We start from the raw sequence: 18,783 nt of genomic DNA, 5'->3' as shown, positions 1-18,783 counted from the left end.
CACTTGACCAATTCTTTCATCAAACCATTATGCAGCTATTAATTGAACACCTGCTGTATGCTGGGAAGAAGGATGGTACTCATTTTACTTTGTGTATATTTTTCTTTTAGTAGAAATTATCCACAGAGAGCCTGCTAACACTTTAGAAGCCCTTTCCTAAAGGACATTTTAAAATTCATTTTCAAATATAATTCTACAATAGTTACTAGTCACACAAATATTCTGGCTTTTGATTTAAGATGGGCACATCAGCTCCTAAAATGAGAGGTTTGTCTACAGAATTTGCTCATTTTTGTTTAGCCAATAATCTTTAGGGATTCTGGGGCTCTGACTCATTTTTGGTTGGCTAAGGACAATAAAGCAGAAATGATTCTAGATCATATGACTTCACTGAGGACCTGGGAGGATGGAAGACAGTTGTGATTTGGAGACATTCAATGTGGGATGTGGCAGGAAGGACCCTTCAGCAGTCACATTTTACTAATGTACTTGTGCTCAGCTTGAACAATGCCAATGGGTGAAATAAACCCAAGTCTGATATTTAGCCTCAATTACGGTGTGTGTGTGTGTGTGTGTGTATGTGTGTGTGTGTGTGTGTGTGTGTGTGTGTGTGTATGTGTCCTCGTCCTCCTAGTTTATATGACTTATGCATCCATTGTAGCAGGGTGGTGGTGTCGAGGGGGGAGACACTCTGTTCAGCAGTAAGCTTGTTGTGATGAATGGAAAGGTGAAAGGAGTGGGTGGGTTCTGTTGAAGTGTCGACCAGTAAATGGGCAAGATGTGCTTAAAAAGATTTTTCATTCACCTAGGCTTTCTCTTTGTGAAAAAGCTCTTGCTGAATACTTGGAAACCAAGCGTGTAGCTTTTCCTCGCTTCTATTTCATCTCCTCCGCCGACTTACTTGACATTCTCTCAAAGGGAGCTCAGCCTAAACAGGTAATTTTTTTTTTTTTAAGTCTCACATTATACTGTGTTAGCTAAGGAATGCCCCAGTTTCCCTGTCATTATCAGGTGCCATCTGTCATGTCACATGTGCCAGGAACTAGAAAATCTGCAGTTAAAATTCTTAATGCAGCATACAGGATGTCAGAGGCTGTACTGAAAGAGGTCTGAAGAGTAACTGCCTGGTGTTTATTACAGGGGCAGGATATTGAGTGTGTGAACTTGGGGTCCTGAGAGAAGTCAACAGGGAGAAACATTGGCTCCAGGTTCCCCAGGTTCTAGGACAAGGCTGATGCATGTTGGCCAGGTGACCACCTTCCTAGGGGAAAGTGGCCGTGTGTGGGAACAAGATCATGGCTTGTACTTCCTTACCATTCCCTCAGTGCCAAAGAAACCTTCATAATTATTAAGTCAGACTAGACTTGAGTACTGTCATAGTTGGACTTGTATAATTTCAGAGTCATCCTCTGTTTTCCCCTATCTATACAGAAATAATGCACCATCTCACTGATTCCTGCATCAATACTGAAAGCAAATAAAAACAGATACCATCTTTTACCATCTGAGGGGATAAACTGATCAGGGACAAAGTTTGTTCACATGTAAAGCATTCCTTTATGTCATCTTTTAGAGGATGTTGCCTCCCCCTTAGTCCTACCCAGTTGTCCCACTCACTTATTTTTAGTTGTAAAAGTCGACAAAAGGGGCCCCTCCTAGAGTAGACTGTCATTGCAGATTATTTTGAAACTGAAGGTTATGGTTTACCACTGGAGTTCTATCCAGTGGTTCTCAATATAAAAAAAATCTTTAGGTATTTTCATGCCATTTTCTTTGGAATAGGTATCTCTTTGCATCACAGTTTCCTGAATTTTGATGTTGTTTGGACACAGCCTTTATCTTGATTACTTCTTTCTTGTTCATTTAACTTCAAATCTAAATTCAATTGGATGGCTATCGTTGCTTATAATACAAGTGAAATCTTGCAATTAGAGTTTTTGGTCAACTATTTTAGGGTCCCTTATTAGGTGGTGTTTTGTATATTCTAATCCCCAGATGGCTTTGCATATAAATTCTAATTAGATTGAGTAGGAGCATACTACATCCATTCCTTACATATTTTTGTAGCATGCAGTTAGATGGCTTCTTTTTTAAAAATTTTAGTTGTGTTGGGAATTCAGGCTTTGTGCATGCTAAATGAACACACTACAACTGGGCTACGTCCTCAGCCTTACGTGCTTTTTGAAACAAACAAAAACAACAAAATGAATTTCAAATGGAATACTCATAATCACACTTATGCCCCAATAATTCCCTGTGGGTATCCTCAGCAGGAGTAGCGGGAGAACTCTGAGGTAGGGGGTATCATGTCCTCATCCAGGCATTCCTGAAAACCTTTCCAATCCAAATATTTACTATGCCAAGCGAATTTCCCATATGTAAATCAGAAGAAAGGTGGATAAGTCTGTAACTAGGATGCCATTCCTCTTTCTTTTAATAATAATCCTTAAATAGTCTCGTGACTATCTTATTGAGCAGTATGAAGTTCCATGGAATTACAAATATTGAATAGTTCAAATTTTTCTTCAATGTCTAATCCCAAATGTGCCCTACAGAGTCTCCATACACTAGTAGCAGACCCCTTTATATCAAATATCATAATTCCCTAGTTCTCTTTTGATATTAAAAAAAATGAATAAATAGCCAGGTGTGGCACACACCTGTAATCCCAGTGACTTGAGATGCAGAGGCAGAAAGATTACAAGTTCAAAGCCAGCCTCAGCAACTTAGCAAGACCCTGTCTCAAAATAAAAAGAACTAGGGATGAAGCTCAGTGGTAAAGCATCTCTGGGTTCAATCCCCAGTAGCAAAATAAATAAACCGTAAGCCAAAACCAACTTAGCTAGCTGGAAATGACAGTTCATCTCTGTGTGAAGACCAGACTTTTACTTATGCACCTGGAGTTGAAGATTGGAGGCAGGCGATGATTCATTTGTCCTCTTTCTACCCATTTATCATGGGGAGGGTTTACAGAGCTGTCTTTCCGTTGCTGCCGTCCTCCTAGTTTTTTTGGTACTAGGGATTGAGCCCAGGGCCTTATTCATGCTGAGCACATGCTCTACCACTGAGCCTCACCCCAGCCCACGTTGCCCTGTTTCCATGATTGTTTGTGCCTCTCTGGTCAGCAGTCACTCTCCATCTTTGCAATCAACAGTGAGGAGCCACATATTGGGTCCCTTGTGGACTAAGCTTGAAAGTCCTCAGGGGACAAAGGGAACCTCCTGCAGGGAAGGGGTAAAATGGCAGAGCCAAGTGCTGCCCAGCTCTCCTAGTTCTTGCCTGGGCAAGGTAACCAGTCTTCTTTCTCCCTTTTGCCTAAGCAGATGTCCAAACAAGGGACACACTGAAGGTTCACTTCCTGCAGGAATCAGTGTTTCTATGAGTTGTTCTTCAGCTTCTCTCACTTGACTCTAGTGGAGGCTGGGAACCATTGCTTCACTTCCCCACAGGAGTTGGGGAAACCCCTGGGCAGCTCGTTTAGGGATGGTAACTCATAGCTGCAGGATTCTGCCTTTCCTTTCTCCCTCCCTTCCATAATCTCCAGAGAAGGAACTAAAAATGATGGATGAATGAACAAGCAGGGTATTGAAGTATTTCACTGAACCCTGGAGAGACTGACCACCCTAACCCATGTCTGCTGTCCTGATGCCACTTTGTCCTTCATTGAAGTCCTAGGCTGGTGCTGGGGGAACAAATCACTCAATGTATTCTTGTCACCTATTCTCATCACCCTCCTTTGAAACTATCAAAAAATGCTTCGTGCCTTAGCCAGGCAACATCTTGGTTCATGCATATTGACATGCATCCCTGACACCAAACTTTTTTTTTTTTCAAACTTCAGTGGTATGCTTTTTTAATCTTTAATTCTTTTTATTTTCACAGCATGACTAGTTTATTTTACAGAGTACTACTACCTTCTCTCTTCCTCGTGACTTATTGCAGTGATCTGCCACCTACCTCATAGGATTTTGCAATCAGAGTCTAAATTTCTGGATTTCAAGTACATTCTTTAGTATTAGTATTAGGAATACTTTTTAATGAATGACTAGGTAATATAAGATGCTTAAAAGATTTTAAATCATAATCATACTGAGGTTAAATCATGGCATGGCAATTTCCAATGTCTTTGCCATGCTGATTAATACCAGCACTGGGCTGTAGGTAACACATTCATACAAGCAGGTGGATATATCTGCCTATTAGCTAAGTGGGTCAGGCCATGTGGCTGTAGGGTAGACATGGTTTATGGTTCTCTTGAGCTGCCAGCTTGGAAATGATTACATTTCTGATATAGTTTGAAATTTCGAGGAGAATCCTATTATTTCAAATTGTGCTTAAAATGTGATTTCATTGAGACCTTTTTTGTTATACTACTTAAACCTTGAATAATTCAAATTCAAATAAGATGCTATCACACTGTTACTGATGGTCCATTATTAGAAAATGTGTTCAGCAGCCTTTGTGGTGCAAATAACTATTTCAGAGTGATTTACTGGGGCAGGGAATTGAGAAAGAGCAGCAAAGGGCAATTTGTATCATCTAGAGCCCTCGTTGGCTTCCATCCCTGAAAGAATTGGTTCTGCAGGGTCAACGTGCATTCTTAGTCACTGACTGTGGAATAGTTGATGCCTTTGGCAGTTATGCGGGACAGCATGGCCTTGCTACACTCTCCTACCCTCTTTGCAATATCAGAATCAGTTTCAGAGCACCAGACAAGGCTTTTGCATCTCTGCCTTTTGTGCTGACATTCCTAAATGTGCTCCCTGTAGTGTGACCGAGATAACATGGCAACTGCTGCTTGTGGAGTAACAATGCAATTTCCCCATAAAAGACACCCTTTGTAGACAGATAACTCATCTTGACATCTTGTGAATGACTTGAATTCTTCAGACCCCACTCCTCTACCCACCCACTCTCAATTTAAGAGTGTTGGTCCAAGTGAGAGTTTCTGAAGTTAATTGTGGAATTTGATCAGCCTGTGCACATCAGCCAGGGAGGTCTGATACCACTAAAGCCTCCATCCTGTGAGCACAAGTTCCCAATTTAAGACACTGGGGTTGGAAGGAAGGAGCCATGCAGGTTGGTATGTCTAGAATGCCTTTGGCAATTATTAGTTGTCAGTAAGCTAAGGTCGAGTTTTAAAGATTTTCTCAACCACAAACTCAGGCTGACCTCCCAAGGGCACGGATTATCTGAAGGACTGTGGGCTTAATATCACTGGTAAAACTCTCTGGTAGTTGCTCTGAAAATAAAACTTAAAGGTGTACTTGCAGAATTCATGGGCATGGTACAGGAGCTTTGTGCAACTGTTATAAAGTTCTTGTGATTCACTAGTTGTGTTCTTCGACATTCTCCACCCCCTTTACAAAAATATTCACTTCTGTTTTACAACTGAAGTAGTATAGTGACTAAAGTCAAATCAAATGACGGCCATTTACATCCCTGTACCTTTCCAGGTTGTCATGCAGTGCCTTGGAATGACTGACAAGCAAATAGTTAAGACATTTGAGTTCTGATGATGTGAAAGGTCTTTTTTTTTGTCCTGGAAGAGTTTGCCCATGTTCTCTTCCCTTATCCACTCTGAGATCTTTGACTAGTTTAAGATGTCTGACTTATGAAAAGCTTCTCCACAATGGAGCTATGCTGAAGAAAGACCCACTTTGGTGTCTTGAGTATGACCCACTGAATCTGTGTTAAGGGGTCATCACAAGTCACACATGTTATTAATCACTTGACAGGTGACAATGAGGAGCTGGCTTTTTAATTTCAGTAAGATTCAAATTTCAAAAGATTCAGATTTAAAAACTGACATGCAGTTCAGTCATGTGAAAGCGTAAGTGTGTTCGAAATAACTTGGATGTATGAATCTACATTTGCCTCTGTATGTTTTATGGAACCTAAATATAGATCCGGTATTCTTGGTGAAAAATCCAAATTGGGATACACAATAAATATAAAATACACACCTGGTTTCAAAGACTTACTACACCATGGGAATGCAAAATATTTCATTAAGCTTTATATTTCTCATGTTAAAATAATAACTTGGATATACTAAGTTAAATATATTAAAATTCTACTTTTTAAGTTGTTTTACTATGGGGGCTAGCTGGGTGCAATGGAGCCTATAATTCCAGTGACTTGGGAGGCTAAGGCAGGAGGATCACAAGTTTGAGGCCAGCCTGGACAACTTAGTAAAACCCTGCTTCAAATTTTTAAAAATAAATAATGAAAATGGCTGAATATAAAGCTCAGTGGTAAAGTACCCCTGGGTTCAATACCCAGTTCCAAATTATTAAACTATTATTAATGTGGGTGCTAGAAAGTGGAGGTGGTAGAGCCAGGTGTGGTGGCACATGCCTGTAATCCCAGCAGCTCAGGAGGCTAAGGCAGGAGGATCATGAGTGCAAAGCCAGCCTCAGCAAAAGTGAGGTGCGAAGCAACTCAGAGAGACTCTGACTTTAAATAAAATACAAAATAGGGCTGGGGATGTGGCTCTTTGAGTTCAATCCCCATCCCCCCCCCCCAATCTACCAAAAAAGTTGCAGTGGTACAAATTGACCTGCAGTGCATTCTATAGAATGACTAAAAAATAAAGATAAAAAAATGTAAAAAAATAAAAAATATATATACTCAGGAATGCTTAATGTTTGCATGAAGGAAAGTCCTTTGAGGACATGAACACTAATCTACATAAAAGGAAATCTGCCAACTTGTCTTTTAAGAAATTCCGAAGTTTCAGCAATGAGACAGATGACACTCAACTGGTACTTCTAATAGACTGTGAAAATTGGCATTCAGAAAGGTGCTTGTGAAAAATGGGATAAATATTAGGCCACAAGAAGCACAGCTGGATCTTAAAAGGGCCAATATCTAGACGCCACATTCTACAAGCACAGTGTGTTTTTACAGAAAGCTTCCATTTGGTTATCTTCAAGAGGAGTAAAAATGTCTCTGCTTTTGCATTCCAGGAATGAGGATGAGGGAACTTGCTTGGTAACTGTTCATAGTGTCCCCTGCCTCCTCAGGCAAGGGAATAGTTCTCTTCAGAGAGTAAAGAGAAAAAAGGCTCAAAATGTAAATGGTTAGGTGAGGGCACGCAAGAAAGAGTTTTAGTTGAAAGGAAATTGATAAAAAAAAAAATTAAGCTTTTCTAGAGGAAGTAGAAGGATGGAGGGAAAACAGTTTCCTAATGTCGAGGAAGGGATTGCCCCCGAGTTTAGGTTAGGAAGGAATGGAGAAGAGGAAGCAGAAAGAAACAGACCTGAAGATGGCCACGGCTTGACCATCTTGTCATTGACCATGTTTTCTTTCAACTGATGACAAGGTACAGAAAATGCTCATGAAAGTAGTTTTAGTCCCTGCCAAATGACAGAGGCATAATTAATGAAGATATCATATTTCAAATGCATTCCTTTATTTAAAAAAATGTGTGTGCATGTATATAATATATCTATATATTGTTGATGCACCTTTATTTTATTCGTTTGTTTATATGTGGTGCTGAGAATCAAACCCAGTGCCTCACACATGCTAGGCAAGCACTCTACCACTGAGCCACAACCCTAGCTCTGCATTTCTTTAAATAAAGCAATCTGATACGTAGAAGTTTAGGTGTTGACAAGAAAACAGAGAATCTAGTTTTTAAAATAAATTTGTTATAAACTACATTTCTAATGGATTATCATTAATTACCCCAAACTGGCTAATATAGTTAATCACAAATTACATATATTTTGTTCATTTGGCAAATGTGTTGCCATTGCTTTGAATTCTGTTGCAGTTCTGTCACCAGGATTTTCTCCATAGTCCATTTGTAAGCTATACAATTATGTCAGGGTTATGGTAATGTGGGATTAAAGTAAAATATTGCTTTAATGTTATGAGATCCAACTATAAATGTTAAAATTGCAAGGTTCTGCCAGCAAGGAGTTCTAGGCCCTTCCAGCCTTGGTTTCGTGTCACTTAACAAAGACACTTCTGCTCTAGCTTTACATCAGTAGATAAGGGCCTCTGGCAAAAGACCATTTCTTCTGGGAACTTCCAGAAAAACCAGACAACATTGACCTGTTAAAATGCAGTGAAGACCATTTAAAGAGCATTGAGAAAATCAAGGTTTTGGGGGAAACGATATGAGCAGGAAGAGGCACAGTGAGGTCCACCTGCTGTGTCGCACTGCTTTGCCCTTTGAGATATTTGTTGATTCATAGTTGTGCTAGGTCTAACAAGCTGATCAGAGCTTTCCTTAGTGTCAGAGAACATGAAAGGAGAAAAAATAAGACAGTGAATACAGAGAGAATTGAATAAGAAAGAGGTTTTCAAGGTCATTTGGTTATACATTTGCTGGGGAGGAGGGGCATTTACCTTCCAAATTAAAAAAAAATCATTTCTAAGCAGATATAAATCTAAATGTGAAAGATAAAACAGTGAAACAATGAGGAATATATGAGTCAGAGGACATCTTCATGATCTTGGGATAAGCAAAAATTTCTTAAATTGTATCCAAAAATATTAACTCTAAGGACATGTTTGGATTTGACTATGTTAAAAATTATTTAAACTTGGGTTTATCAAAAGATATTAAAAGACTAACAATGCAAACTACAAATTTGGGAAAGATGTTGCAATACATTAAACAAAAGATTAATAAGCAGAATATAACTGCTACAAAGAAAGACAGATATTCTAGAATATAAGTAAGAAAAGGCAGAATACTTAATCAGTTCATAAAAGAAGATATTCTAATGGATAGTAAAGATGAAATGTAGCTCAACTTCATAAGCAAGCAGAGAAATGCAAATTAAAACTGCAAGGATAGACCAAGTTCTGCTTCTGGCAGAGATGGAGTAACAGGAAATGGATTTATTCTTCTGTCTAAAACAGACAAGAACTTTGACAAAATATATGAAGCAGCCACTTTCTAGACACTGGACATCAGAAGTAGAAGACAGTGATTCATAGCAGAGTGAGAATATGTGGAGTGAGCTCCAGTTTGCTGCTTTAAGAGAATTTTTAGACCATGGCATGTGAAGGGAATCCAGGAAGAATCCAATTTGGCTGGAATTTTCAGAGCAGAATACCAAAGAGGAAAGAGATCTCCAGAAACGTATGGAGAGGCTTCTTGGAATAGTCAGCAGAGTTTTTGATTAATATGTATATATTAAGAGAGCAACCCAACCTGGAGAAAGATTCATCTGAGAATTAGAGAATTAATTCTCAGTGTTCTCACAGAGCTAGAAATAGCACCTATATCTACCAACTAGCCTGGGAAATACTTATTATTTATGAATAGAGTACTGGCAAAGTCTTGCTGGTAATGGGGAATAATTAGCCCTAGATTAAACACTACTCTATCCAGGTCAAACTTTTTTTTTCCTACCAAACAAATCTTAATAGCAATATCCATAGGGATCACACTGTCTCCAAGTAATTTAATTCCTTCCAGAACAAAACTTGAGGAATATAAGAATGAAAATATATTCAGCATTGAGCAGAATAAAGTTCACAGTGCCTGGCATTAGAGGTTACTGGGCTTGTGAAGAAGCAGGAATATTCACATAAAACCAGAAATCAAAACTGACCCAGAACTGAGACAGATATTAGAATTGGCAGACAAGGACATAGAAGGTTATTACATCTATATTCCATATGTTTCAAAAGTTAAGTAGAGAGATGGAAATTATAAGAAAGTTCTGTGTGTGCAATTGGACTTTATAACATGTTGAGGGTGGGTAAGGGAGTGGAAGGCAGGAAAGGATACAGAAAAAATATTTGCAAAAAAAAAGAAAAAGAACAACAAAATTTAAACTTTTCAAATTGAAGGAAAGTATAGCATAAATTTATAGATTCAAGGCACTCAATAGGCCCAAACACGAGAAACAACAACAAAAAGCATTGAATTGATGAAACTGGTTAAACCCAGTAATAAATAAAACTAAATATTGCTCATACAGTTATAGTACATACAAAGGAGCAAACATAAGGATTACAACAGACTTTGAATAGGAAACAATGGAGTGAGTAGACAATAGACAGCAATTTAAACCTGTTATAAGAAAAAGAATCTGTCAGCCTAAAAGTCTTTACCCAGTAAACACATCTTTTAAAAATAAAGGCAAAGATATTTTCAGACATTCAAAAGCTGGAAAATTTCATCAGCAAACTGGCACTACAAGAAATGTTAAAGGAAGTGCTTTAAGCAGAAGGAAGATGATACCAGATGGAAATCTGTATCTACGCACACAAAAAATATGAACATTGAAATGTTAACTGCACAGAGCTAGATGAAACAACGCACATTAGCCATCCTTCAGAAGGCAGATGGTATGGAAAGAGCAGAAACCTTGAAATCATATAGACACCAGTTTAAATACTGACTGTTGATACTATCTTGTTGCTTTGTTTCAGAACCTAAATTTCCTCATGTGCCAAATGGGAAGACAGTATATACTATCTCTTTGGCTTTTAAGTGACAGATAAATAAACTGTATAAAGAAACAGGAAAAGTACTTAGCATACACATAGTGTTGTAAAGATAGTCACAAGTTCTTCCCCACCCTGTACCCGTACCCTTTCTTTTCGAAATTTATTATTAGTGAATTCATAGTCTCATATAATATTGAAGTTCGTTTTGGTATAATTATACAAGCGTGGCTTATAATTTGGTTCAGTACACTCTCCAGTACTTCCCCTTTCTCTCTTCCCCCACATCCTTTTCTCCTTTCCTCTACTCTATGGGTTTTTCTTCTATTTATTTATAGGTTTTTTTTTTTAAATTAGTGCATTATAAGTATACATCAAAGTGAAATTCACTGTGGTATGTTCCTATATGTACCTAGGAAAGTTTGGTCAGATTCGTTCCACTGTTCTTTCCTTTTCCTGTGCCTCCTCCATTCCCTTCAGTCCTCTTCTACCCCACTCATCTCTGTTCTATTTTCATTTCAATAGCTCTAAACTAGAAGCAACCTAAATGTCCCTTAACAATAGAATGGTAATTACATTGTGTGACAGTCACACAGTGGAGTACCACATGGCAAGGAACATAGACAAGCCATCAACCTAGGCTATACCTAATAATATGACTAAATCTCACTAATGTGCTGTTGAGCAATAGAAGGTAGACACAACAGAACACATACTGTGGGTGAGTGCTGTTTTGGGAAGAGAATGCCAATATTTTGAAAAGATAATGTCCATATTTAAAGAAACAGTAATTGCCATAGATATCCAGACTTCTGTATGTTAATGTTCTGTTTGTTGTTGTTGTTGTTGTTGTTGTTTGCTGAGGGGGGGGGGTACTGGGATTAAACTCAGGGGCACTTGATCACTGAGCCATATCACCAGCCCTATTGTATTTTATTTAGAGAATAGGTCTCACTGAGTTGCTTAGTACCTCACTTTTTTTTCTGCTGAGGCTGGCTTCGAACTCGCTATCTTCCTGCCTCAGCTTCCCAAACTGCTGGGATTACAGGCGTGCGCCACCACGCCTGGCTTGATGTTCTATTTTTTAATGATGGTGGTTACAAGAGTTTTGTTCTCTTTCTTAAAATTTATCACATAGTATGCACTTTTTTTTTTGCATTTTTCTTTATAAGTGTTTCAGTTTCCAAAATTTATTTGAAATATTCCAGCATTTGTGTTGGGAACACATTTATATAAAATTATACAATATATGCATGCCAAAGATTTTAAGCAAGAAACAGAATCAACCCCATATGCACTGATGTGTGGATATGTCTAAGTTATCTTAATAACTAAAAAATCAAATTACAAAATGCCATATATACTTTGATTATTTTTGGTAAAAACAAATCTGGGTTATGTAAGTAATTTTGCATTCATTTTTGGAAGTTTGAAAACAGTACAAATATATAGAAGATAAGAATAATATGCTTCTAGATGCTCTTTTTGAGTATTTCTAGTTTTTTATGTGTGCCTGTGCTTATGTCCTAACATATATTTTATTAAAACTGGAATATTCCCCTATAATATGTTTAATAGCTATAAAAGTTTTGTTTTATGTATGTGCCATAACTGATTTAACCAGATTTAGACCTCAACCATGTTACATATCCTTATACCATCACCAATATTATTATTTTTGAAATAAAATAGAACAATTATCTACCATTTTAACAGATTAGTTTAATGCCCCCCTCCCACTAGTAGTACTAAGGATTGAACCCAGGGCCTCAAACATACCAGGTAAGCACTCTACCACTTAGCCACATTCCCAGCCCCTAGCTTAAATTTTTATACATGTAAAAATAACACTCATATTCTATCTTATTCTAGAGGATAATATGCACAAAGATAAGATTGCCTACATTTGGTCATTATTTACGTTACAACTGTGAAGATCCTGACCAAACCGATAAATGAGTTAATGAATACACATCAGTGAATCCTGTGGTTCTCACCAGGCCTGGAGTGGTACCAGGCTTTTTGTATATTTCATCTCAGTTAATTACCAGTAGCATCTTTAGATAGTTTGGACAAATATGAGACTAGATAGTAGAGACAAATCCACGCAGTTTGAAAATGTAATTAGAAAATGAGGTGATCTCATCTTCTCTGCTTTCTGGGTAAACAGCAGCTATAGGTCATGGGAATTGACCAAACATTTGATCCCTGGATTGGTTAGATTTTAAATTATAAAGTTATATATGAGAATGTCTCTGGTTCTATGGACAGATGATATAAATTTTTACATTTAGCAAGAAGTTCTCCAGAACTGTGCAGGATTCTAATATGAATCTCCACTACCAAGGATTGAGTAAATAACACAGTGCCCTGACAACAGAGTTCACGTTTCAGACACTATGGTATGTTCATGGTGAGTGGTCGCAAACACAAACGTCATTGCTAGCTCTTCAGTCCACAGAAGTCACTGCTAAATAATAGATGCCCATTATGATCAATGACCAGTTATGTCCCGTCTTCTAAATTCTGTCAGTGGCAAGCCACTGTGCATCTGTCGTTTTGTTTACACACAGGCAGCCAGGCTTTTAGTTTGTGACTTCTTTGTCTCTAGGATGAACCCATATGATGTTTTATAACAATAAATGATGGAAGGAAGGCGTAACAAAGTTGAAAGTGTAGCAGAGATGAAACGGATAAGGCTGGAAGCGAAATTTGGATCAAACATTGATGGCGTTACAGGAGAGACGGCCAATGGGGAAGGGTGACCTGCACCATTCCACAGTCCAGATATACAGCTGGGCAGTGCACATGCTGAGAATGAAAGCAGGGGTTGTGACAGAAAGAAGTGATCCCAGAAGAAGCCAGTAAAACAACGAACCCTCAAAAACCTCACTTTAAAGGAACTCTCAAATTTCATGACCCTGGAAGCTCAGAGAATAAAATGCTAGTGGTCAGTCTAGATTTTGAAAGGAATGTGACAGCTTGCTAAGGCACAGAAAAGATGCTCATTCCCTATCTTAAAGTTGTGCGAGGAGGAGGAGGAGGAGGCAAGTCCTATTAGTAAGTTACCTCAGCAAACTTTTCTACAAAGGAAAACACTTAAGTTTCAATGTGCTTAACATCTTCAATTATGATGTACTAAATATTAATTGATAGGTTTTTTTCCATTGTCTATTTGTAACCAACTGGGAGATTTCAATGTTTTGAAGGAAAAAAAACAAGAAAACAAAAAACTTTAAAGGTCTTTGCACTACCATGAGTTTCCCCATTGATTGTTGTTGCTTCAGTGTGGTTTCAGCTGGTGTGGTCATTGTTATGATCCCACACAACTGTGGGAAGCCAGCCTTTCTGTACTCATTAGTATATAGATCCATCTAATTTACATACGTCAAGGGACCATTATTTCAATTTTCATTACTCACCTGTTAGACCCTACTTAAAATATGATGAAGCTTTGACTCCTTTAAGCGTTCATTTTTAATGTATTCTTTTTAGTCATAAAATAAACCATCTTTCCAAATAGCTAGGAAGAAGGAATTTTAATTTTGTGTGAAATGGAAAGAAATGTCATTAGATATGGAATTAATTGGAGGGCAATAGGATCCATGTTTTTTTTTTTTTTTCCTTTTTAATGGTCCCATTCTCTCAGACTTTAAATAACAGAATGTGAAAACATCCTACTTAGACCAGGCCAGCTATAAGAAATGGGAGAACTGCATGCTATGAGGTTTGCATTTCCTGGCCACCAGCTGAGTGACTATAGGGCCAGAAGTTGTTTCGAAATTATTTTCTCACCAAAGCAATAATGTGTGAGGGTGTCTGAGAGTTTAGGTCTCATTTTTCCTACAGCTTTTCAACTGGATATTATCTAGGCCCATTACACAGTAGAAGCCATTCAACATCTGTGCACTTCCTGGCCACTTCGGCTGTGAGAGTGAATTGTTAGAATATTGCAGAGACCTTCTGTGTATAAATGTCCTTTGGGTAATGCACTGGGATGGAGGAGAATATGATAACCTGAGCATGATCAGTCAGCTACCACTCTGCCTACATTTAAAGGAAGTGAGAATCTCAAAAACTCATCTATTTTAAAACTTGGAAAACTTCTTGATATGATTTTCTTGAACACTAAAACTGCAAATACAGCAAAAACATAAAGGCTAAATACTTCAGAGATTAAATCACCCTTAAAGAGTTCTTTCAGATGTTGGTGTCCACCTGGTCATGAAAATAACTTACATAGGTTGCTTTTGTTTCTAGAAGTGCTGTTATATAGGTAAACAAGTCTGGTCAGACTGCATTTCAAGAAAAACTTGTTACAAAGATGAAGCCCCATATACTGGGAAATGTTATAAAGTTTCAAACTATCTACTGATGATCAGCGACTTACTTTTTCTGTTGAGATAAAATTCATATAATGTAAAATTAGCCGTTTTATTTTTTTTTCACTTTTTTGTTAATACATTATACACATACTAGTGAGATTTGTTGTCACATATTCATACATGCATACCATATAAAAATAAAACTTGGTCAATATTGTTCCCCAGATTTTCCCCTGGAACATTTTTCCCCCCGTTTTTTTTATTGGTGCATTATAGTTGTATATATTTATGGGATTTATGTTACATATTCCAACATGCACACCGTGCACAATATAGTTTGGCTAATATCACTCCCCAGTGCTTTCCCTGCCTGTCACCCCTTGGTTCCTTTCCCTAACTGATCTCCCTTTGATTTTCATGAGATCATCTCCATCTTTCTTTTCCTTTTTCCTCTCTAGCTTCTGTGAATGAGAGAGAACATATGACCCTTAACTTTCTGAGTTTGGCTTATTTGACTTAGCATAAAATTTTCTAGTTTCATCCATTTTCCTCCAAGTTTTGCAATTTAATTTTTGTTTATGGCTGAATAAAACTCCATTGTGTATATATACCACATTTTCTTTATCCATTCATTCCTCTATGGATACGTAGAATGGTTCCATAATTGGCTCTTGTGACTTGTGCTACTCTAAACATGTGTATGCATATATTGCTATAGTACGACGACTTCAATTCTTCAGGCTAAATACTGAGGGGGAGTGGTTATAGCGAAGTCATATGGTGGTTCTATGCCTAGCCTTTTGAGGAACCTCCATACTGACTTCCGTAGTGGTTATGCCAGGGATTGAACTCAGGGGCCTTAACCACTGAGCCACATCTCCAGCCCTTTTTGCATTTTGAGACAGGGTCTCACTAAGTTGTTTGGGGCCTTGTTAAATTGCTAAGGCTGACTTTGAATTCACAGTACTCTTGCCTCAGCCTCCTGAGCTGATGAGATTACAGGTATGTGCCACTACACCTGGCTTATTTTTTTTTTATTCATAATGACTGCCATTCTGATGGGTATGAGATGAAATCTCAATGTAATTTTGATTTGCATTTCTCTACTTGCTAATGATGTTGAACATTTTTTCATGAATTGGCCATTTGTATTTATTTTAAGAAATATTTTTTTATTTCACTCACCCATTTATTAAGTGGGTTATTTGAATTTTGGGTGTGAAGTTTTAGTTCTTTATGTATTCTAGATATTAATTCTCAGAAGAGTTGCTAGCAAAGATTTTCTCCCACTCTGTAAGTTCTGGTTTCACATTCCTAATTGTTTCCCTTGCTATGCAGAAGCTTTTTAATTTGATGCCATGTCATTTATTAATTTTGGCATTATTTCCTGAGCTTTAGGGGTCCTATTGAGAAAGTCATTACCTGTGCCTATGTTGGAGTGTGACCCTATGTTTTCTTCTAGGTGTTGCATAGTTTTTTATTTAATTCCTAGGTCTTTGATCCATTTTGAGTTGATGTGCAAGGTGACAGACAAGGGCCTAGTTTCGTTCTTCTACATATGAATAACCAGTTTTTCTTGCACCATTTGTTTAAAGGGCTGTTTTTTCTCCAATGCATGTTTTTGGCACATTTGTCAAGGATATGACGACTGTAGATAGGTGGGTTTGTCTCTGTGTCTTCAATTCTGTACTGTTGATCTATGTGTCTGTTTTTATGCCAGAACCACACAGCTTTTGTTACTATAGCTCTGTAGTATAATTTGAAGTCAGGTATTGTGAGGTCTCCAACATTGCTTTTGTGTCTTAGATTGCTTTGACCATTCTGGATCTTTTTATTCTTCCAAATAAATTTTAGACTCTTTTTTTCTAGTTCTGTTAAGAATGTTATTGGTATTTTGATGGGGATCACATTGAATCTGTATATTGTTTTTGGTAGTATGGCCATTGTAACAATATTAATTCTGCCTATCCATGAACATGGGAGATCTTTCCATCTTCTGAAGTCTTATTTAGTTCCTTTTTTTAGTGTTCCATAGTTTTCATTGTAGAGGTCTTTTACCTCCTTGGTTAGATTTATTCCTAGTGTTTTGTTGTTGTTGTTTTTGTTTGCTTGTTTGAGGATATTGTGAATGGAATTGTTTTCCTGATTTCTTTCTTAGTAGATTCATTGTTGGTATATAGGAAGGCTATTAATCTTTGTATGTTGATTTTGTAACCTGCTACTTCATCAAAATTGTTCATTAACTCTAACAGTCTGTTGGTGGAGTTTGTTGGGTTTCTGTGATGTCATGGTGGTTGCTCTTTTTCATCTCTAATTTTATTAATTTGGGTTTTCTCTTTTTCTTTTGGTTAGTTTAAGGGCTTGTTTTGTTTTCAAAGAGCCAACTTTATTTCATCAATCTTTTGTATTTTTTTTAATTCTCAGTTTCATTGATTTTGGCTCTGATTTTAATTCTTTCCTTCCTTCTACTGGTTTTGGAATTCTTTTGTTCTTTTTCAAGGACCTTGAGATGCATCATTAGTCTGCTTATTTGGGATATATCTGATTTTCTCATGTAGGCACTCATCTCTATAGGCTTTCTTCCTAGCACTGCCAACATAGTGTTCCAGAGGTTCTCATACGTTGTATCACTATTCTCATTGGAGTCTAAGAATTTTTTAATTTCTTCCCTGATTTCCGCTGTTTGAACAATACACTTTTGAATGACGAATGGGTCAATCTCCGTGTGTTTTTATAGTTCCTGTAGGGTTTTGTCTTGTTGTTGATTTCTAAAAATTGGCCATTTTAAAGTGTATGATTCACTGCTATTTTTTGCTTTCTCCATGTTATGCAACCACTATCTCTTACCTAAGTTCCAAAACATTTCATCACTACAAAATAAAACTTTGTGTTCATTAAGCAGTTGCTCTTCATTCCTCCCTTTTTCTATAAGCCACCATTCTGCTGTCTGTGTCTTTGGATTTACCTATTCTTTGTATTTCGTATAAATGAGATGATTTAATACATGGCTTTTGTGAGTGGCTTCTTCCATTTAGTGTGCCGTCAGAGGCAATGTTCATCCATGTTGTTGTGTGTATGTGTACTTCTTATGGCTGACCAGTATTGCGTTGTGTATCTATATTGCAGTTTGTTTATCCATTCGTCCATTGATGGACATTTCAGTTTCCACATTTCAACAAATGTGAATAATGCTGCTGTGAACAGGGGTGTACAAATATCTGAGTACCTTTTTTTTTTTTTTTTTTTTTTGTCCTTTTAGGAGTACACCTAGGAATGGAATTAGTAGTTCTATTTTTAATTTTGCAAAGAAAGCTGTTTTCCACTTATTGGGATTTATTTGCTCCGGGTATAAGGAAGGAACATTATTGTTCTCACTTCTGTTGCTTCCTCTCAATTGATCTCTGTCCTTTCTTTAGTCCATCCTGAGACAGATGATGGAGTGACATGCCTGATGATAAAGTCTGTTGTTTTTGCCTTCCTGCATGTGAGTCTGCTGGGGGGGAGGCCTATATTGTGCTGACATGACTGGATGTGTGGTGCTGCTAAATCAGGTTGTGTTTGGAGGCCAGTTAGGTTTTAGGTTTTATTCTAGCAGAACAGGTGCTGGTATTTTGTCTTTTAATATAATCTTAATCTTTGTTTAGCTGTTAAATTGTAATCTGCCTTGAGTCCAGTGTGCTACTTATTGGGTTCCACTGGTGAGTGCAAAACTAAGGACATAAGAGGTTATAATGCCAGAGGTGTGTGACCCTTATTAATTTGGCTGGGAATTGTAGATTGAAAATATCATTGCCATTTACTTTTAGCAATGTTGACTTAGAGAATTTCACCTAATACTTCAGTTTCAATTACCTTGTCAATGAAAATAGGGAAATATAATCTATCTATCTTATGCCACAAGGATGTTATGGGGCTGGCTAAAGTATCAGAGCAAATAAATAACAATGGACCCCCAAATCATAAAATTCTAATTTGCATATTGGTTTCACATATTTTGCCAGATTTTTAATAATATACATTAATAAAATAAAACTGA

The 18,783-nt window shown here is 37.4% G+C and overlaps 1 protein-coding gene across 1 annotated transcript in view; it reads left to right on the top strand.

The window, feature by feature from the left end:
- Dnah11 (dynein axonemal heavy chain 11) overlaps positions 1-18,783 on the top strand; it is a 310,480-nt gene that overhangs the window by 72,903 nt on the left and 218,794 nt on the right. Inside the window, exon 28 of the mRNA XM_021728753.3 lies at positions 810-936. Within this exon, the coding sequence (XP_021584428.2) occupies positions 810-936 (127 nt within the window). The remainder of the gene's footprint in view (positions 1-809; positions 937-18,783) is intronic.

The sequence above is a fragment of the Ictidomys tridecemlineatus genome, chromosome 2 (assembly GCF_052094955.1).
Source record: "Ictidomys tridecemlineatus isolate mIctTri1 chromosome 2, mIctTri1.hap1, whole genome shotgun sequence".
In the NCBI taxonomy this organism is placed as follows: Eukaryota; Metazoa; Chordata; class Mammalia; order Rodentia; family Sciuridae; genus Ictidomys; species Ictidomys tridecemlineatus.
Note: the sequence above shows the minus strand (reverse complement) of the source record. Positions and strands in the feature narration are given on the sequence as shown.